The 22275-nt window shown below is 40.0% G+C and overlaps 1 protein-coding gene across 5 annotated transcripts in view; it reads left to right on the top strand.

Annotated features, from left to right (window-relative positions):
- Positions 1-4537: 4537 nt before the first annotated feature.
- CNTLN (centlein) overlaps positions 4538-22275 on the top strand; it is a 199485-nt gene continuing 181747 nt past the window's right edge. For 4 of the 5 annotated variants that reach the window (XM_075021817.1, XM_075021818.1, XM_075021819.1 and 1 more), the window contains exon 1: positions 4543-4842. In XM_075021817.1, coding sequence (XP_074877918.1) covers positions 4750-4842 — 93 coding nt within the window. In that variant the 5' untranslated portion in view covers positions 4543-4749. Of the gene's footprint in view, positions 4843-22275 lie in introns of all 5 variants that reach the window. The other variant, XM_075021816.1, reaches the window with a different exon arrangement.

Consider the following 22275-nt stretch of genomic DNA (forward strand, 5'->3'; position numbering starts at 1 on the left):
CTCCCAGTTAGTCTATGACACAGGCTACACACCACATGCAAGGTCAAAGCTCAGGTCCTTCCTGGGTTTAATTTCACTAAGAAACAAATTAACAATGAAACAATCAACTCCCAAGGCTCAGCTAAACCCAGCTCCTCATCTTACTGCAACACAAACCCAATCTCCCTCTGCCAGGACAGCCAAACTCTGGAATCTGCTTCCTCCTCTTAATTACCTCCAGCTGTCAGTTCCTCCCTCTAGGCCTCCTCTTGCTGGCAGGTGCTGTGGGGTGGGGCAAACTTCATCCCCACATCCAGGACACTGTTAACTACCTCCTCCCTCTGCGCTTCGTTCTGCTGACATGCCCTAATTTCTATTAGCGGTTTGTGTTTTCCATTGCCTTGAAGAGTGCAGCGCCATGGTCTGTGGCCTCATTTAAAAGACAATGAAAAACCGCAGCCTTCCTGATTGCAAAGGTAAGTGGAAGAGTGACTCCCAAGGCAATGCTAGAGTCCTCTGGCAGTAAGATGTAACAGCCCTGGGGAATGTAACCTGTTCATTGATGTTTAGATGCCCAGCCTGTACACATGGCACAGCGTGTAGTAGAAAAGTATGCAGTAAACCAGAGCAAACTTCCCCACGAAGCCATATCCTAGTCATTTTGGTAAATCTGAGGAGGCTATTTGGTTCTAGCTCTTGTCTTTTCAGGGGCAGATCAGACCTCTGTTACCTTCTCTGCTCATGAGATGAAAATAACACTTTCTTTTCAGGTGTGAGTGAAAAGTGAGTCACAGTAGCAGCGGAACTCCAGGTCCCTCTGTCAGTGAACCTAGGCTCCCATGCTAACTTTTTCCAACTCTGATTTTTTAACCGTGCAAATTCAATTGAATACATTATAAAGGTAGAAATGAGGTCTGAAGTAGTATTTTTTACTAGATGCAGTTGGAAAAAATGGGTGGTTTTGGCCAAATACTTTTTTCACCAATTTGTTCCATCTGAATGGTCTGCCTGTTCTCTCAGTTATGACAGGTGGTCTAATACCAGATACTACTTCTCCCTACAGACCTTGCCACTTTTATATGCCAAAACTATTCTTCGTACAACTACAATCATGTTATTATTTACAGTTGTCAAAAAAGTGAAAAGAATGTCCCCTGCAGCCCTGAATGCACAGATAAGCTAGCTTACAGCTAGTCACTTAAAAAAACCCAACAAAACAACAAACCAAACAACAAACCAAACTCACATAACAAAACCTCCAGAAACCTTGACTGCAAGTATGTTTTCAATTCATTGTCTAAACAAATTCAAACATATTTCTAGGGTTATACTATGTTCCTGAGAAACATATAAATTACTAAAATATTGAGGACATTGCCAAAAACTGCTAGAAATAATTTCGGCAATTTTGGCTTCTTTTGCTCACTGTAGCTGAAGAGCATCTTTCAGAAAGCATCTGTTTGATGATGCTGTTTCCTACCAAACTACTGGTGATGAACAAGAACGGTCAACATAAAAATTCATTAGCAGAAAATGTTAACACTTCTGATTAAAATCAGAATAGTAATGACATATTTTGTTTAAAAGAAAATGAGAATGCTCTATTATGTACTTGTGTTTCTTGAATTCTAATAATACAGTACTGGGGTTTGCTGCAATAGATGGCATAATGTTTTATTTCACATTTAGATAAGAAGAGGAAATGGACAAACAGAAAAAAGAAATTATGTGACGAGGAATAACTGCAATATATTTGTAATATGGACATGTTTCAAAGAAGGATGTGGAATTTCCCAACTGCAAAAAAACCCAACCCTGAACAAAACATTTATGCTTTCTGCCACTGAGACAACTCAGGGAGCACTTTTACTTGTATAACTTTCACAGACACCCCAAGTGACAAAAGCCATAGCAACTAGATTTCAATTGTGTAATATATTGCTAATAGAAGTGGAAAAGCCACAAAAAATTGCATGCTTACTCAACAGTTGTGTATTAGGAAAATTTGTGTTGACCCAATTTGAACTGAATGTTGTTTCATTTGAAAAAAAGTGAAATCCAAAGGGAAATATTTAGGCTTGGAAGAATTCTGCCTAAGTCTCATGCGTTTGATAGCTGTTAAGTGCAGGTGTTCCAAAACACAAGGATTTGGGAGAAAGATAATGTACAAAATTCTCCAAGACAAGGCAAGGTCTCCCAATTAATCAAAACTTGCCAATGGCATATTTTACGTTTTCTAAAATATTCTAAGAATTATCATGAATGCTGTTTGGGTTTATAACTAGAAACTTTATATAGAGACACAACTTATGAAACAGAAGGCAAACAAATGTGAAGATGGCTAAACTGTACACAGAAATACTATATGCATAAAATAAGTATCTGGCTATGGGAAAGTGTTGCTTGTGTGCTTATTGTGATAACGTGGTGTGGCTACAGTAACAACGAATGCATAAATTTTTAAGTTCAAAGTTATAGGGATTGTGGCCTTTTCTGTTGGGTCAAGCTGTGAACCTAGTCCCTGTAATAACTGAATCTTTTCGGCTAAACTTTGAACGACCTTGTACTTGGAAAATGTTTTTAAATCCCGTTTAGTCATTATAGTTGTTTAGCAGTTAATCCAAGTATATTGGTTTTTAAGTAAGGTTAGCTTCTTGTTGCCCATGTGTAATAGGGAACAAATGGTCAAGGGGACAATGATAAAAATATTAGGAAACAGATGAAAAGAAAAAAAGACAGTTATTAAAAGGTGGGGATGCGGAAAAAGTGAAGGCTACAGATTACATACTGACTGGATAATTTAAGGGAAAAAAGAATTAGAAACCCCTCAAAGCAAAGAAAAAGGTAAAAATGTAATGTTAACATTATGACAGTATGGTCATTATGATTAAATGAGCAACACATGAAGATAAATAATTGAAAGTGTAAGATCACAAATATGAGATGATACAAGGAGTGATGAACTACAACAAAAATTATAGAGGATATTCTAAGGAGAGACATGGTATTGATCAGGTAACTGTTGAATCTCCTTACATTTCCAGGTAACCGGACAGAGAATACTCAAATGCAGTCCCTCACCTCCAAATTTACATTTGTAATTGTGCAGATAATAATTGCAGTCATAACAAAAATACTTTTATATAAAGTTATATAAAAATTGATATTTTGGTCTTGAGTAGTGTAGTCACTTTCTTCTTCTGAGAAGGGACTCTAGAGCATAATGTGCTGCAAAACCCAATTTTCACAGGGAAAGCCATCACCAAGGGTGCTGGATTCTTTCTGTCAGGGCCACAGATGGAAGGATTGGACATTTTAATGTATAATTCACAAGATATGTAAACCTATCTTTGCTTTTGTGCATGCGCACACAGTAAGAACTTTATTTCCTGCCAGTGTTACGTTCAGGGCAACTTTTCCAAAATCTGTGCAAAATTTACAATGGAGGGGAAAAGAAAACATACTTCTGTGCAAAAACATGTATGCTACTCCTACAGCAGGATACTGACATTGGTGAAATGCAATTCAACTGGTGCTTATTTCCAGGCTAAAAAAATACCCTGACCTCATGTTTCAACTTTTTTCTTCGTTTGGGAAAAATTCTAGTATTTTTATGAGTATTTTGCTTCCCATGTAGGGTCCAGGAAACATGCAAAGATTTTCTTTGGCAACACTGTTCAACCCTTTATTTCAAAACCAAGTACTCCGCATGTCCTGACCTTAAATCCAGTATATTTATGTCGCAGCAGCAGCAGCCCAAATACTTCATGTACTGTAACAGTTAGATCTTCCACACCTTTCTTAGCTTTCAGTTGTAGGTTCTCAAATCCAACTCTGGAAATAATAAATCTGAATAATCTTCCTGCACAAGAGACAGTCTGGGTGCTCGTGCATCCAAAAGCGCTATAAAGACGTACTCTAGCACCAGGCTTCTCTCAACCCGCAAATGTCACTACTTAATTCGGAGAAAATAAAAATAAAAAAAAAAAATCCGAAAAGGCATGCTGTATCTTGCTAAACTAAAATATGCTGGAGCCTCAGCACCCCGCAGCAGAACACCTAGAAATACTTGCACCATTCACATGCAGATCTCTAGAATCACAACAGAGACTTGAGACGACTCTAGGTGTTCCGACGGCTCAGGAAGGGTAGAAATCTGCTGGATTCCCAGACATTTGCAGAACTCCGCTCTCAGCACCTTGACTAGGCAGCAGCTGTTCCTATACCGTGAGGGTAAAACAAGACTCAACCCCCACCCTTGGCAGGAGCTCATACAGCCTGCCCTCCCACAGCGCCAGTCCCTGCCGGCGAAGAATGTGCTGCTTTTACATCCCCTACACCCGGACCGAGCGCCCGGGCGGCCCTGCCCGCGCCACAGGGACGGGCCCTTCACGGCTCTCCTCACCGACAGCGCCTCGCGCGGGAACCGGCCGCCGCCTCAGGCAGGGCGCATGCGCGGCCCTGCCGCCCGGGCGGGCAAATTCAAACCTGCCTCTGGCCCCTTCTCTTTGTCGGGGCAGCAGTTGCGCTGACGTCATTGCACCGCGTCCTTCTTCTCTGCGGTTTCCGGCGCTCGCCCGTGCGGTAAGTGCAGCTGAGAGGGGGAAAGTTTTCGTTTGTGTGGTTCACGGCACCGTTTCTCTCCCCTTTCCCTCAGGAGCGGGCGGGCAGGCCCTTTCCGCACCCTCTCCGCCAAGCGCTGACCTTCTTCTCGAACCCCCCCCCCCCCCGCAGAGGGGGCGAGAGGCTCTCACTACCACCGCGCCGGCGATGGCTTCGGGGCGAGCGGAGGCGGCGGCACCGCGGGTGGCAGAGCTGGAGGAAGAGCTGCGGAGCCTGGCGGAGCAGCTGAGCCGCTGCCAGGTACCTGAGAGCGGGGCCGTCCGCTCCGGGCGCGGCAGTGAGGGTCAGCCGGGCGCGGCGCGGCTGGGGTCGGGCGGGCACGTCCCGCTCTCCGGTAGGCCTCTTCTCCCCAGAGCTCGGAAGCTCCGCGTCCCGCGTGGGCCCCGGGTTCGCGTCCCGGTTCCGACGGACCCGGAGGGCGAGGTGGGCAGCAGGGCCCCGGGCGCCCGGCCCGTGTGGGGCAGAAGGGCCGGGTGGCCGCCGCGGCGGGTCCCCGGGCGGGCGGGGGGGGGGGGGGATTGGCCACAGCGTCCACCGCGCCTTTGGCGGGCGTTCCGTGGCGCCGGGGCGGGGGGGGGGGTGCGGCGCCCACCTGTTGGGCGGCGGCGGTGACGGCGGCGGTCCCCAGGCCCGGCATGGCGGCCCCGCAGCCGCTGTGGAAGCGGGAGCCCCGTGCGGGCCGGCGTTCAGCGCCGCGAGGTGAGTCAGACCGGCCCCGGGCTCGTACTGTGGCTTAAAAGCGAGCACTTGGCCTAAAAAAGATTCTTCTTTCTCCCCTCCCCGGCTCCCGCCGCTCCAAGCCACCGTTTATTTGCTTGATGTGTAATGTGAAGAGTATCGAGGTGCTGCCTTGTGCAACTCCTGGAAAAATGAACAAATGGAGGGGTTTTATAGACATGTAGCTCTTGAAGGAACCTTTAGAAGTCATTTGATTCTCTCCCCCTACCATGCAACAGGATTAAGTATACCCAAGCTGTTCCTGGGAAGGAGGGCTTTATTAAGGTCGTACTTCCAAAAGTTGCCCCAGACTATCTCCCTGTGACCTCCCTTCACAGGAACGCTTCCCTCATTTTTCCAATTGGTTGTTCATCGCTTATATTTGGTACATAAACATATGAGTGAAGGTACACTTCATGAAAATAACAAAATGTTGGTAATACGAGGTCTTGTCATGGAAATCTACGCTAATTCTCTGCCAGACAAGTGTATTACACCTAAAGGATACAGCAGAGAGGAAGGTGACATCTAATGCTGTGGTTGCTTTCTCACTTGCTTCCTGGTAGCCAAAACAGTATATTCTTGTGGGATGTGGTCTGGTTAAATCCACAAAGGCCTGGGCTGATGTAGTCGTATCTGTGAAGAGCAAATAGCTTCCGTGTGTGTTAGTAGCGGTTTGTTGCTTCAAGCAGCATTGGTACACCTGGCAGCTGGCACTGGATTTTGGCTGTGGGTAGAATCCAGACTTCTTGCAATAGCCTGTTGCATAAGAGAAGTATGAGGAGAGGGAGCTGTCAGTAAAAATCCTGCACAATGAATGGTTTGGGCATAACTTAAATGTCTCGTGGGAGAAGTTTAGAAAACTGTTTATAATGATAATTTAGTTAGTTTCCTCTTCTTGGTATGCAGATGTGCAGTATTAGACAAAATTTGGTGGAGGCAGAAGGAAGGCCCTGTGCCCTACTCATTTGCTAGTTTAACATAAATTATATATTACTAAAACCTAGTAGCATAAAATATTTTTGAAGACCGTTATAAATAATAGAAACTTTGAAGTAAACAGTACAAATCTGAATTTCTAATCACTTTGATAATGTAACTTGAGGTACACAAATTGTAGTCAAGTATCTGATTTCCCCTTTAGATTCATTCAATTACATGTGCATTTCTACTTGCTCTGTGATGAGCCCATTCCAATCATTTTGAAGTCAGCAACGAAAAATATTTTAAAATCTATTTCTTTTAAGTCTTATGCATATTATCTTGCCATTCTTGTATCTTTGTCTTGTATCAGATCAGATAGTTTTCTGGGAGGTAAGCAAGTGAAAAAGAACATGAAAGTAGTTCCTGTATTTGAAAACAGAACTCAGTCAATGTTCTGCAGTAATCTCTCCAGCTCTAGGTAGAATCCAATACATACATCCTTCCAACAACAGGGGATGCGTGTCTTCAGGATTTATTTCAGGTTATTAAAATAAAAAGGAAAGTGAAGCAGTAATCTATAAGCAGAGGTTCTTCTCTGAAAGCACTGCAGTGCAGACATCTGCAAGCTTTACAATTTTAATAATCCATCAATAAATGTAGACAGACATGTTGAAGCATGTGTATGTTATGTAAAGAAGGGGGAAACCAGATTTTAATGAGTAAAAGAGGTGATAACCTAGTCAATTATGCAGCTTTTCCAAAATAGGTTTTAGCTAAAATAATTAACCTTCTTTTAAGTTTTGTGAAGTTACTCTGAATGTGGATGGGAACTAAAATAGGTGTCACTAAGATTCTTCAGCTCATTTAAAAGTCAGCTGATAAGATTATTCAGGGATGGCTAATCAATCTTAAGTTCATATTTGATAGGAAAACTTTGTGCAAAGACAAGCCATTTGAAAACATAAGTATATATGGGTAATTTTAATGCTGTGGTTTTCTAATTTCTTCATGGTTGAAATACAGAGTTTTTACTGACTAACTAATTATTTTAGTGGAACTATATTTCATCTTCTGCGATTTCCTTAGTTTCATTTGGATGTAAGATCTTTGGTTCTTGTCACTTAACATTTGTTGGTCTTGTTAATCAGAATCGTGAAACTTTTAAGTTGGAAGGGACCTCTTGAGAGCATCTGTTCCACCACACCCTAGAGCAGATTGTCCAGGACGGCGTCCAGTCAGGTTTTGAGTATTTCCACAGCTGAAGACGGCAACCCCTCAAGGCAACCTATGCCAGTGTGTGAAGACCCTCACAGTAAAAGTATTTCAGCTTCTATTAAGATTTTCCTTGTCTTCTGTTCTATTCTGTTGAGTAGGGTTATCTGTTTTGGAGACTACCTTAGCAGGCATTTTGGATAGAAATGTTATGTAAATGTCTTTAAAAAAGACGTCAGTGAGCGGGTGTTAGCTTTTAATGCAGCAACTAGATAAAATTGCCTAAGTTGTTTTTTTTCTTTCTTTTTTCCTTCTGTGTATTGCAATCACAGTGACATAAACTGCGCTTCCAAAACAGACTTCCCAGCTAACAGTGTACCCGAACTAAAGGACTAGCCTTAAGTATTTGTTTAGGTATTAGCCTTTTGGATATTTTTTTTCCAAAGGAAAAAAAAATCCCATTTATCAAATGATTGAGGCTGAAAGTTTTAATTGGTTCTAGGGAACACTAAACAAGGTTATAGAAACAGGGACGTATCTGTCCAACAGTTACTTATCACCAGAATAAAATATGCCATGTTTTTTTCCTACTTCTCCACACCTGCTTGGGACTATTACATTCGCTGTCATATAAACTGCACTTCCAAAACAAAGTCTCTCCACTGGGAATTGGAATCCATTGGTGATATGGAGTCCACTGGCTAAATATACAGAAGCCTTCTCTGGCTAATGAAGCTCCTGAGTCTTAGTGGAACTATTGTGCATGCTAGCTTTGCTCTAACCACAGGTATTCCAGGCATCTGCTTTTGTTTTTTGTCTCTTTTCTGCAACAGGATCTTGGAGTAGCTGACCCTTTTTCTATCTGGGATGGTGGCCTTTGTGTTCAGAGGTTCTTTTTCTTCTTCGAGTTTATTTTGTCTTTTAAGGTAACACTTCCCACCAAGTAGGAGTGCCTACAGAGCCAAATACGATATTTTGAAGATTCCCTTTTTTTTCCTCTCTTCTTTTCTGAAACTAAGATTCTGTTGGTAAATCTTGACCTTGGCAGCTTAGGTTTGCAGTATTTGATATTTTCTTTAGTATTCCTAAAAACATTGAGGGAGCTTCAGTCATAATAAGGGAGATCTTGGAGGGCCTGTTAAAAGCATAACAATATTGTTGCACTCACTCTGTGAAAACTGATGTCTTGTAATTCTGTGATGAAATTTGCAAAAATGAGAAAGCCAAATCAAGAAAATAGTCCAAATCTCCCAAATTTTCTGCTGAGGAGACTTGTATAAAGCTGAGAAAGTAAAAAAAAATCTGAAGCATGTTTGCCTCTGTATTATGCTGTTTTGGTGAAATTAGTGTGTCTGCAGTAGAGAATTGTATAATTATGTTGATAATAATTTAATAAATGACTTCAAATTTCAGTGCTTCTCTTCTCCTAATTTTACTTGAGAATTGCTTGAGTAATTGAGTAATTTTCCTGAAAAAACTGCAAAGGAAATGTGTTTGGTTTTTTTTCTAATTTTTTGTTTCCTTTGGGACCTTGTTCCATTTTTGTGACTGGCTTGACATTGTTGGGGGCCAGTGGAAAGGCAAAGGTGAAACAGTAAGTTATGACACTGGTCATATATGGACTAGTTATGACACTGGACATATCTGGTCTCTGTTACTTGCTTTAACTGCTGCATATTTTAAGGTTTTATACTACTGACTACCACCTTAATATCTCAAGACCCTTCCATGGAAAATCTTCAACACTTATGTTCTCGCTAATCCCTAGAGTTTTTGGCTGCGCATGGTGTTCAAAAGATCTGGCATGTGTTTCACCCCCATCTTGTTTTCTCCTGTGATTCTGTATTTTTTGGAGGGCAGATGGAGGTGCTGTTCTTGCAAGCACAGTTGCTCTGGTAAAGGAAATCAGAGTGGTTGGTTTGTTTGTTTGTTTCTATTTATTTATTTTTTTTTTGTAAGGGGAATGATTTGCTGTATCTCTGGAAGCTCATTCTGAGTGGAGTTTCTGGGCTAAGAGTGTTTAGCTTTCATATGTTTTCTCTTTAATCTTGTGCATTTCTTTAAATCACGTGGCGACTCTGTATTTTAAGAATTGATTTATAGCATATTCTGTGGTTGGTTTCTTGCAGTCCTTTTTTTGTGGAAGATACTTCATTTGGTGCAAAATAATGTGCATTCGTAAAGGAGAACATACATATTTGGTGTCCTAGCTCTCAGTCTCTTAACTGCTGAACTGCAGACGCTTTCATGCCCCCTCTTCTGTAACTAAAAAGATAGGAAAGGTTCTTTAAAATATCCTGTGGTGGGAAACTTCATCCAATCCTGACTTCAAACAAGACAGCGTGATTTGAGACTGGGTTTTCCACATCCAGTTGAGCATGTTATGTTGCTGGAAATAGAGGGTTAGAAGAAGCAAGCACGTCCTCTGTTTTTGCTTATGCTATTGGTGATATTCACAAAAGGACTTTGGTTTTATTAGTTTCATTTCATGTTTTCCAGCCTAGGATCTCTTTATTTGCTGAAAGTGCTGTTTTGGGTTCAAACAAGTGTCTTAACAATTTACCCATTATTAGTTTAAAAAAACATAGCAGTTTTCATTTTATTCATTGCAGCTTTGACTTCAAAGGTAACATGGCATCTCTTGCTGCTAAAATAAGGTGCTATTTTCCTAATTGAGGACTTCCTTTCTAACTTTGTGGTTCTGCAAAAACTAAGAGTACTCTGTCTTTTTTTCCCTGCAATTATATATACTGGTTTTTAGGGAGCTCTTCTTAGTGTTATCTTATGTGCTTTTCCTGTCAATGATGGTTATAATGCCTACTCCTTTGCTATGTTAGGAATTTATAGGTGTATATAGCTGTGACTAAGTAACAGGTCTCTCAAGAGTACACCGTTGCATGGTACAGTTTATCTGCACAGTTTATGCCCCTGACTCAGAAGGTACAGTCTGTTGTCAGCTGCCAGTGATCTGCAGACCATAATGTTTAGTCAGACAAACCATACTGCTGCTTTTGTGGTTTTCAATTTACAAATGCAGATCAAAAAACAGAAAATTCTCCATTATTCAAAAAGTTAGGAACTGATCAGTAATCTGTCTGTAAGTGTTCTGCTGCAGCACATTTGCTGGTAGAATTTGACAGTTTCTGTCAAAAGAGATCTTCTGTAGCTGCTGTTACTGTTGCTTTTCTTCATTGTCAGGGATTGGAGAGAAGTCTGCAAGAATGGACTGTGTGTATCTGTAAGTGTTTTTGGGTTGAAGAGGAACGAGGAAGGTAGGCTCTTACTTTGTGGAAAGTGGAATGGCAAGGGCTTCAGCTGCTGCTGGCTTTGTTTCATGTTTTATGTTTCCTGCTTACTGTGAAAGCTGTGCATAGACCTGTTCTGGTCTCCATGTCTTATTTTATACTGTGTTTGCAGAAAAAGAGCAGTACTTTGTGGGCAGCTGAATTGTATTGTTTTGATCACTTCATGGGCCATGGAGGGATGTAAAGTATTTTATTTGGTATCACTAGCACTGATAACAGATAGGACTGCTATAACAAACTCTTATTATGAAAAATATTTTGTTAGCTGGAAGAACAGATGCATTCTTTCATTCTGAACCAATTTAATATCCAGGACACCCATTCACCCATTGAAAAATCTAACGTAGTCATTATAACATTGATTTATAAGTAGTTTTACCCCCCCCTTTATTTACAAGTAAATATGAAAAGATATTAAATAACAAAACATTGCAGTTTCATGATACATAAATAACTATTTGAGGTGCCTGTTGATTGTATTTATTAGAAAAGTTTTTAAATCAATAGCTGAGAATTGAAACTAATATTAAATTTAAAATCCATGGTTCTTCCTTGGCAATGTGTTTTTATGTTGACTTCGTTCTTATTCTTCTGACTTTGTGACCAAAATTTACATGTTTGTGAATGACCAGTATGAGAATTTGAGTGTATTATTATTTCTTTTGGATGAATTGTTGATATCCGTACTGTTCTTTCAAAATGGGGCAAAGTGTTTAATGCTCCCATGCGTTTAATACTAATTTCTTTTATTAGTGATTAAACCAAGACCACATATTTATTTGTGCCAAGGGATGCCAGCTGTTTAGTGCTTTGTTTTGGGTGCTTTTCGTGTTATTTTATACTTTTATATTTTGCTGTAAGGAGCCTAAATCACATGAGTCTGGTTAGTAACAGGTGTTGTTAATACAGGCCTTAGTCTTTATGTATTATAGACAGAAGTAGTGTTCTTAAATAGCTAAGGTTCTTTGTTTTCTTTTGCTTGTTTTACTTTTGACAAATTTTAGCTAACCAGAGTGAATTTTTGCATACCTGGTCTTTCCTTCTGAAAAACACTTGTTTGGAATATTTGAGTAAAACTGAAGATGAACTGAGAGTGAGATTTAAAAAAAAAAAAAAAGTATTTTTGCATTTTATAAAGTAGTTACCTATTCACAGTACGTCTGTGTGCAAACATTTCAAATTGCCCCCAGCACGTGAGTGGGAATCTGAAATTTGGTATAGAGATCATAGTCATAGAACAGTTTGGGTTGGAAGGGACCTTCAAAGATCATCTAGTCCAACCCCCTTGCTGTGCACAGGGATGTCTTTCAGTAGATCAGGTCCCAGCCGGGACCCTGGAGGGATGTCACTCGTTACTGGATTTCGACATTGAGCCATTAACTGTAACTCTCTGGATGGGGCCATCCGCCCAATTCCTTATGCATCTAGTGGTCCATACATCAAACCCATATCTCTCCAATGAAGTGGCAAGAATGTGGGGGACTGTATCAAAGGCTTTACAGAATCTAAGTAGATGACATCTGTAGCTCTTCACTTGTCCACTGATGCAATCACTCCATTGCGTAAGGCCATTGGATTAGTCAAGCACAATTTGCCCTCGGTGAAGCCATGTTGTCTTTCTCTAATCACCTCCTCGTCATCCTTATGCCTTGATACAGCTTCTGAGAGGATCTGTTCCATGATTTTACTGGGCAATGTGGTGATGCTGACTGGTCAGTAGTCCTCAGGGCCCTCCTCTTTTTAAAAAAGGGTGCGATATTCCCTTTCTTCCAGTCACTGGCAACTTTGTCTTACTGCCATGAGATAGGCATGAGTGGAAAGGTATCTTTTATGGGAACAACAAAATATTGCTGTTTCTCAAGAAAGGAATTTGAGTTTTACATGCAGAGAAGTAGGCTCTTGTAATATTTCCAACTGCACTGACGATGCCTCTAGAACACGCTGAGATGTCTGTGTTTACCATGTAGTTACAGATTCAGCCTGGAGAAGCTGTAGCAGGCCTGGTTTTCCCATCAAACTGTATTTTGGTTCAGGAGGAGGTATGCTGTTCTTACAGAATGACTTAAGATAATCTTGTCCTTGTTATTATGCATGCACTGTTTCAACTATTTCAGGTACTGTTTAGCTCATGACTTAGAAGGTATGCAAATATTCTCCTATTTGTCCACAGTCTCACAGGATTTGGAAAGTACTACAAAGTCATTTCAGGCAGAGTTGACCTGATGGACCCAAATTCCACTTGATTAGTGTTGTGGTTTCAGCCCAGCTGGTAACAAAGCACCATGCAGCCGCTTGTTCACTCTCCGCCTCCAGCCATGGTGGGATGAGAAGAAAATTATAAAGGCAGGCTTGTGGGTTGAGATGAGGACTGGGAGGGATCGCTCCCCTCTTACAGTCATGGGCAAAGGACAGGCTCAGCGTGGGGAAGAAACAAAATCCATTTAATTTACTACAAATCAAGTCAAAACAAGGATAATGAGAAGTAAATCCAAACTTGAAACTTCTTCCCCCACCCCTCCCTCCTTCCTGGCTCAACTCCACTCCTGGTTCTCTCCCCCTCTTCCCCCGGCAGCGCAGGGGGACGGGGAATGGGGGTTGGGGTCAGTTCATCACACCTTGTCTCTGCTGCTCCTTCCTTCTCAGGGGGAGGACTCCTCACTCGTCCCCTGCTCCAGTGTGGGGTCCCTCCCACATGACACAGTCCTCCACCAGCTTCTCCAATGTGAGACCTTTCTGTGGGCTGCAGTTCCTCCACAAACTTCCCTGACGTAGGTCCTTTCCAGCATGGGCTTTCCCATGGAGACACAGCCGTCTTTGGGGGCCTCTGCTCCCCCGCTCCCCTCCATGGGCTGGGGGGGGGACAGCCTGCCATCTCACCACAGGCTGCAGGGGCATCCCCTCCTCTGGCACACCTCCTCCCCTCCTTCTGCACTGACCTCGGTGTCTGCAGAGGGGTTCCTCTCCCATTCCCATCTCCTCCCCCACTACCAGTTCCCATTCTTAAACCTGTTCTCCCAGAGGCGCTACCACTGTCACTGATGGGCTCTGCCTTGGCCAGAGGCAGGTCTGACTTGGAGCCAGGGAAGCTTCTAGCAGCTTCTCACAGGTGTTACCCCTGTGCTCCCCTCCCCCACTACCAAAAAAATCGCACCACACAAACCCATAATAATTAGTCATGGTAGTTCGGAGTGAATATACCCAAATGTATGTGTATGGTTATATTGTCTGTAAAATAAAACTACTTGTGCATTCCTGTGTTCTTGAATGCATTGAAAATCACAAATGCATTATGATTATATTAATCCAGAGCATTATATTTAAACAAAAGCTATGAGGCCACTGCTGAAACTTCTAGACTGTCCTGTGGTCTCAAATAGTGATTGAAGTCGTAAAATAACTCTCAGAATTGTAGCACTTCCAGAAAGCAGTTATGTGACCTAGAAAATTCATGTCCTATTCCATTCTCTGCATCTTCCATCCAAATTACTTCAATGACTATGGTTAGTTTTAATTGAAGTAATTTAGATATTTATATCTTGAAATGAAAGCTCACAGATGAGTTATCCTATCCTTGATCTATAAAGGGATTAAAGCAAACCCTTACCTCCGGAACTGAACTGGTTGCTTTCTCCTATCCTCTCCTCTTTGAAAACAGTTCTTACATCAACCAAGTGTTAAGTTTTCAATGTTGAGTACTCAGAAAAAAGCAATTGTTGGTGTAACAGCTGTACCAGTGAATGAAGGCTTGCAGAGCGTCCTGACTGTGCATTCACCAAAGAGCAAAGGAAGTAATTTACTTCTAGATATTCAGTCAGGGTGGCATGGCATTTCATAGGTCCATGTCTATCTGATAACTTCTCTCTACCATTTAACATGTTTATTTCTGTCCTGTCCTCCTGTGATGGTACTGATCTGACTTCTGTAAATGTTAATTCATTGACTTATGTCATGACGGGCCAGGAAATATCTTGTATTTCTTGTCCATTGATGCCACAATGAGTCAGTTATTTATGTCAATTAAGAACATGTAATAACATTAAGTGCATTGCTGTCTTTTTGTCACACTGATGGACTAATCTGAGAGTCCGTTCATGAAATCATGTGTAATGACAGCATCTTCTAGTGTAAGTCGTGTAGTATTTTTGCTTAGACCACTATTACTGCAGCAACATTCTAACGCGGTAACTTTATATTATTTTTATGCTGCCTGTTTGCTTTCAACAAAGTTCTGAGTGAGGATGCAATCTCTTGGATGGGGGTATGTGTGTTTATATATATCTACACACAATTTTTTATATTCTACATTTATGTCTAAGTAAAGCAGTATACTTTCTTTTTCCATTTTTGTTTCAAAGGTATCTTTGTTGCCAAAACTACCAACAGAGACAAGATAACAGGAAATTCTTTAAATAGAAAATTAGGGCTGGAAGATATGTTGAACTATTTTTCTAGTATCATGGAATTACATGTCGGTTGCATACCCCTTATACTGCAACATTAAGGAATTAGGAAGGAAGTGGGGAAGGTAAACTTGTTTGCTGATGGCATCTATTTTGAAGCTATCAATCTGGTTGGGTCACATACAGCCTTCTTACAAATCTCTAGCTGGCAATTAGATGTAACAGCATATACTGTATGTGAGTGACTTTTGTGAACTTGAAAATAACCTAATGTTATCTTTAGAGCCTGGTGTGTATAAGGCACTAAGTTTTCTTGCGACATACTGATCAGTCTTCCCTCCTAGTGACTTTTTAGGTTGTTGAAAAATGTAGCACCTCAGAGAGAGTTTCTGTAAAGTGTAGTATTCTGTACTGTGACCACTCGGCAGGACTGGATGGGTTGTAGAGGGAATACCTCTTATTTAGGAATATGATACGTGACTGGAAATCACAAAGAAACACTGGCACAGCAGGATTAAGAGAGTCTGCGCTGGCAGCATACAACAGTGTAAGTTTAAAAGTCTTGTGCGACATCAAGAAGCAAGCCTGTCACTTGCATATAAAGCATATATGTCAGCTTGATTAAAGGCTTGAGCTCTTTAGTCAGAAGTATACTAGATATTAGGGGAGTCCAAAACAATCCATATTAACAATTTTCTCGCAGATGTTTCAGTGCTTATATCAGCCATGTTATTTCATGCTTTTTATTTTCTTCTCCATTCCATGAAGTATTTTGCATTTCTGTACAAATTCTTCCAGCCTGACAGTCATGTGTATTTCACTTTGTATTGAAATGCTTTGTAATACAGAAAATTGTCAGTATCTGATTATTATAGAGTTCTTACTAGAAATTAACAGTAAACCAATAGCTCCCTCTGTCCTCCCAACTGTTTAATTTTCCCTTTTGGGGTTATCTACTGATTAAAAAACTAAAATCAAGAGTTTGTGTCCTGTACTTTTCTAGCAAATATCAGGGAGCGTGGAGGGGAGTGGGCAGGGAAGATGGTGGTTGTTTGGATTTTGTTTTTCTGTTCTGGGGGTGTTCTCTTCCAGATTTCAGAAGATGGTATCTTCCTAATTAGTAAATAATAATTTGTAATGCTATAAAAATTTAAGGTATGATATGAACGCTACTAATAGTTAACATGCTTTGAAATAAATACAGTGGAACATCAAAAAAGAGTACTGATTTGAAACTGCAGGTAACAGACACTTGATGTATGAATTTACACTAAAGGAACAGGTTTTTCAGTTTATGCTTGTTCTCAACACAGTGCATGATAGACATGTAAACAAAAATTAAATCCACCTGTAAATTTACTACCCAAACTGTCATGAATGTATAGTTCCTGTGAGCAAAAAAAGAGAGATACTGCTTATGCTTTTGGTACTCTTCTCACTGCTAATTTAAAAGCTTTTCCTATAGTAATTCAGAGTCATTACTTTAAAAAAATGCCAGCTAATTATCCTTGATAAAGCAGTGTAAAAATACTCAAAACATTCTATGTTTAGGTCACTTTTAAGTTTCTAAAGCTGTGTTTAGGTCACTTTTAAGTTTCTATTAGACAAATAACTATGCAATATTGATACAGTTTTACATAATTTTGATGTCAAATGTCCAGACCAGTATTTATGCTTGGATTTCTCTTCCAAAGAAAGTAAATTGTTTTAATTTAAGTACGAATATTTGTCTTTCCCTGCGTATAAGCCAGAGGGATTAATTTTGTGACTTACACTAATGTTTAATAAATTCATGACTTAGCGTGCAAGCAAATACTTTTGCTGTAGCTAGTCGTGTTATATAACCTTTATCAGTGGCTCATCGTACGTTTGTCCCTGCTTCTGAGCGTGTTGATATTAAAAATCAGTAAGGAAAATCCAGTTTGCTTTGCAAAGAACATGTTCAAGAACTAAGGTACTCCTCATTTCTTTATGTCTTTCAGTAGGATAATGAACTACAATTACTTTCACTGTAGGCTGAGGGAAAATCCCACTTTTGGGGGGATATGCCGTGTGCTCTGTTTTTTCTTTCATAATTCTTCAGTTCTGGAGTGCAAACTTGATCACAGGGTGAGCGTCTTTATCTGTCATTAGATGTGTTGTGAATAATCTTAGTTTTAATGAGTAATTTTTGCTAACTTTCTGTATTCTGCCTTGTGTATTTAAGTTCTCAGCTGTTCAAGGTACATTCTTGCTGATCTCTTGAGCTGTTAATGTACACTTGAGTAGGCTGAATGTTCCTTGGGTATGCTGAAGATTGATACATCCTAGGCCCTGACAGCTGCAGTGTTTTCTGTGCCAGCTTCAGACAGTCTAAGCAACGTTTTTTTCAGAAGAAATTGTTTGGCTCCCAAGACCATTCAGGGAACAGCCTTACCAAGTCCATTAATTGTGCCAAGACCTCAAAAAGGCTGTTTAAACTTCTTTTTATTTTAAAACTGTTATAATTTCTGGCTAATACTCATGCTGTTATACAAAATGCTTAATTACTGATATATTTAAATTAAACAGTTTTAGCTATTAAAATGTTGGGCGTGTTAAAGTGAAGAAAGTCACATTTTATGGCAACTTACCATTCATTGACGTTTTACTGTTTTATTGTCATAATGAGAAATCTTCTACATTTCCTTGTAAACTTTCTTTTTATGTAATTAAGTTCACAGATTTTTAACTGAAGATGTCTTTTTATTTTTTTACTGGTGACAGGTATTTGAAGATGTATTTGTGTCCTTATTCTTCTGGCAGAGGTCCACTAGGGCAGGACGCTGCTTTATTTTGTGTGCATTTACAGAAGTACAAATATGTAGTGAGAGGCATTTGTTGATTTAGATTAGAATGTCTCTTGATGTAATTACAGCACCGCTTTATAGTTCTGTGTGCGCTCATTCGTAGGTTGCAGTAGTAGCTTTAAATAGCAGTTCCTGCCATCATCAAAAATAAACAGCATTTATTGAAATGGTGTTGTTTTGCAGTTCTGGAAATTCCAGTGATTTTTCACTTATTTCCAGATGACTTAGGAAGGTTCTTGTTTGTTTGTGTTTTTCTTTTTTTTTTTTTTTTTTTTTTTTTTTAATGGACACCACTTAGCCTGTTCTGTTTAGCTGTTTCTTTGACATTTATTTAGTGCACACTGTTCACATTCAATATACCTTACTGCAAGCAAGCTTTTTTATTTTTAAGTTAGGCTGGCTTTTTCATTCCTAATTCATCTACCGTTCCTTCAACACAGACAGAAATGTTGCAGAACTTACTTATGTAAGGGGTGGTAATTTCACTGACATGCATACAACTTGGAGTTGATTTTACTCTTCCTTGGAAAGTAGTCTGTCTGTGAAATAGTTGTAGGTGCTTTGAGGTTTATCTGAACTGTTTATTCAGTTAAGAGGTCATTTGTACTTTAGTGTCTGTCTTCTCATGGGGAAGACAATGTTAATTGAAACTTTGTATTTTATGTATTATCAAAAGGTCAATTTCTGGGAGGCTTGGCAAAGTTTATGTAGAAACTAGATTGCCAGAAACTCAGTACATGCTGGACACTGTCACAACCTGTGCTGGACAGACCAGGGAGGAGTTGTGCTGAGTTCTGAATTCCTTCGGGCTAGATTAAGGTGAAGCAACACCAAATGATCAGTTGAACGTTTTATTTATGGGAGAAGGAACCTGAACTTGGAAGGTGTAACGGTAGGTGGCAGGGTTTCTTACAACAAGAATTGTCATGAAACTCCGTCAGTAAACCGTGTAACATGTGGTAACCATATATATCACTTCAGGTAAGACAACAGGGAGATCTCTCCTGTTGGGTCATGACGTTCAGAGCGGACCCCCTTGCTTTCTAGACTCCTCCTCAGAGAGGAGCCCCGGGGCGGCTGGATCCATTCCTAGTCCCAGACTTGGTACAATGGTTTATGTCTAAAGGGATGAGGTGTAGGGATTACGGAAAAAAAGAGAAAGACAGAGAGACTGTGTCTAAAGGGACGAAGAGTAGGGGTTATGGGAAGAAAAAAGAGAGAGAGAAAAGAAAGATTTCACCAGCATTGGTCCAGCCAGCCTAAGAGTCCAGTTCCGGAGGGTACCCACATGTGGGGCTTCAGTTCATTTCCTTTTATCATCTCATTGTCCCTCCTTCAGGTGAGCACTTGAACTCATTAGGCTAATTAGGTGTCATGTGCTGTTTGTGCTTCCATAACCTTTGGGAAATGGGTCGGTGGGCTTTGGGGTAGTTTGGGGAGTAACTTCTCCCTCCCTGCAGATGTGACCGTTGTTTGACATTTGGCCAAACACGGTGAGCTGCCCATGAACTGCACACCTAACCTGTGGTTTGGTTAGTTGTTATGCAGAACTTGCCCCACCACAATGTGTGAGACATTAACTGTTTCAGTCCCTCACATGTGGTGTTGCTATGCGGTCTTGCAAGCAACTTCCATTCCTTCCCTCAACCGCAAAACCCAGGCCCTGGTCTCCATCACAGTGGGTGTTTGAGGCATTAACTCTGTCCAGTCTCTCATAGATACTCAGCAAAAATCATGGAAGGGAAGTCAATATTTCCCTCTTGTTGTATTGTACATATATATATATTTTGTACATATTTGTTCATTGGGAACAATTCATTGTATGTTATTGTAGTTCTCCCTTTTGTTATTTTTTTGTAATGGAGAAATGCTGTGCTTACAAGTAGGTGTATCAAAGTTGTGCACTATTGTGTCTTCCTGTGATGCCTTGTGCTGTTCTCCAGCTGGGACCTGGAGTATGTAGGAACCTGCAGGGTGGGGACAACAGGCAGCCACTGCTGCTTGTAGTGAGTCTTGTGATATTTGATAGTGCATCTTGGAGTCATGCAGAAGCCCAAATGACTCAGCTCTTCTAATAAATAAATAAATGAATAAGCAGAAGACCCAACAGCTACTTCTGTGGTCTTGTATACATGACAGTAAGGTGGAAAAGCTAAGGAAGCGTGGTGGTAAGCAAATCCTAATCTTTAAACAGGCAAAGAAAACTGAAGAGAACAAAGCTCGTGAGCTCATAAATCAGCATCCGAAACTTTGTTTGATTTAAGATTTTTGAGTGTTTGCAGGTGGAATTCTGTTGGTACTTTGTTATATTTGGACTTCTGTGTGCTGTAATGACTTCATGGCCCTCAGACTAATTTATTAGTGATTTTAGGTAGTTTAAAAATACACAGTGAATTGTGTATTAAAGATATAAAAATATTCAAGCACTGTTATCAGTTCAGTTCTGCTCTCTGTATTGCTGATTAACTGAAAGATTTGAATTAAAATTATTTTAAAATTAGAGTTAGACATATTTTATTATATATAGTGGTTTAGTCCTCCATTATTATTCACGATTTCTTTATACTCAAAGTGGTGTCATTAAGAGTGTAAGAACTACTTACTGTCCTTCTAAATAATTGCAATCACATTTCCCTTGTTAATCTTTAGTGAGTTTTTGTTTGGCTTTGTGTTTTTTTCTTTGCTGGGCTCCCAACGTAAATACAAGATATTTTTAGATGTTAAAAATGCTCTTAATCCGTGTTCTGTATAGATCCTAATGCTTTTTGGAAGCCTGCAGTGTTTTTTCCAAATCTGAAAAACATTTTTATTTTCCATTCTCTTTCTGCCTGAGAAGAAGCAGTAGGTCATGCCTGGTTCACGATGTACACACATGGTAAGGCATTTTCAGGAGATGGTGGCTTTTTTCAGAGCACATGAAAAAAGTGCACACTTTTTTGTAGTCTTCCGGACTAGATACATAGAAATCCAGTATATTAAGTGGCAGAAGGCGATAGCACACAATATGACATTGTACTTTTTTGTTTTTTTTTAAAGAGGTGCTAGTCATCTGCTTGGTCCGAACTGTGTAACCTAATTAATATGATGTCTGCTGTTTGTCTTTTAGCTTAACTCCTAGCTGACAGTGAACTTATTTTTAGCACTTCTACTGAATAAAGACTTGGATACTGATGTGAAGTCATTTGAGTTCTTATTTGTATGATGTATGGCTTAGTTTTGGTGTTCTCTTCAAGAAGTGAATGCAGTCATGCACCATAGTGCACCATAACCCAGTTAGTTACTGTTTGCTTGCATGCAGCAGGGTCACTTGCAGATTTGAAGAGAGTCCTTATTGCTAGCCCAATTTGGTTAGAGAAAGGTGATGTTCCTTTCAAGGGTTTTTAAAAAACAGTTTGTGCACCATTTCTTTCTACACACTTTTTTTTTGTTAATTGTTCAGTTTTGTTTGGAAATAACCCAAAACAAAATCTCCCTGTCAACACTTGAAAAGTTGTGTACATCCTACAAAGGCGGTTAGATGAAATTTCTCTGGTTTTATGAAAGACAAACTTTTTCTTCTGTAGTCCAGTTTAAATAAGCTGATAATAGTCTTGCATTATAAGATCCTTGTGGCCAGAGCCTTTGTTTTATTTACTTTCTAACACTATCGGAAAGCTAGTTGGATTTGACAGTGGTGTGCATTCTCACAGTAGGTGGATGAATTTTTCTGGGTTTACAGCAATACCTTGATAAGGCATCAAATCTCTGTAAAGTTTTCTAACTTGCTTGGCTGAAGCAGTTGATGGCATTTAAAGATTTAAATAAATGTAAACTAGAAATTACAATAATTGAAAGAGGAAGATATTTTTTAAACCAACAGTCATAAACCCCCTCACTTGCTCAGCATTTTTCTTAGGTTTTTCTTAAGTTCAGCATTGTCTCACTTTTCTATGCAATTTTAAAATTCACAATATGTGCATTTCTAAATTTGAAAGAAAGACATATTAGAACTTTAAAAAAAAATCTTTGAGGCTTTCCTCATAAATCATGGAGAAAATAGGTACAACCATCTCTCCTATTTCTTCTATAGTCATTGTTAACGTTCATTAAATCCATAATTCAATGTATTTGGCTGTTGCGGTATTAATCTTGATAAAATAATTTAGACTCAGTACACTGATAAATCTTGATAAAAGCCTGCTAGCTTTAGAGAGATCTTTTGATTTCATATTGAAGATAGTTGTTGTCTTGTTCTGAAGAAAGAGAAGCATTAAGATGGAGTGATTGCCATGCACTGGAACTGATAAT

This window comes from Buteo buteo, chromosome Z (genome assembly GCF_964188355.1).
Source record: "Buteo buteo chromosome Z, bButBut1.hap1.1, whole genome shotgun sequence".
Taxonomy (NCBI): Eukaryota; Metazoa; Chordata; class Aves; order Accipitriformes; family Accipitridae; genus Buteo; species Buteo buteo.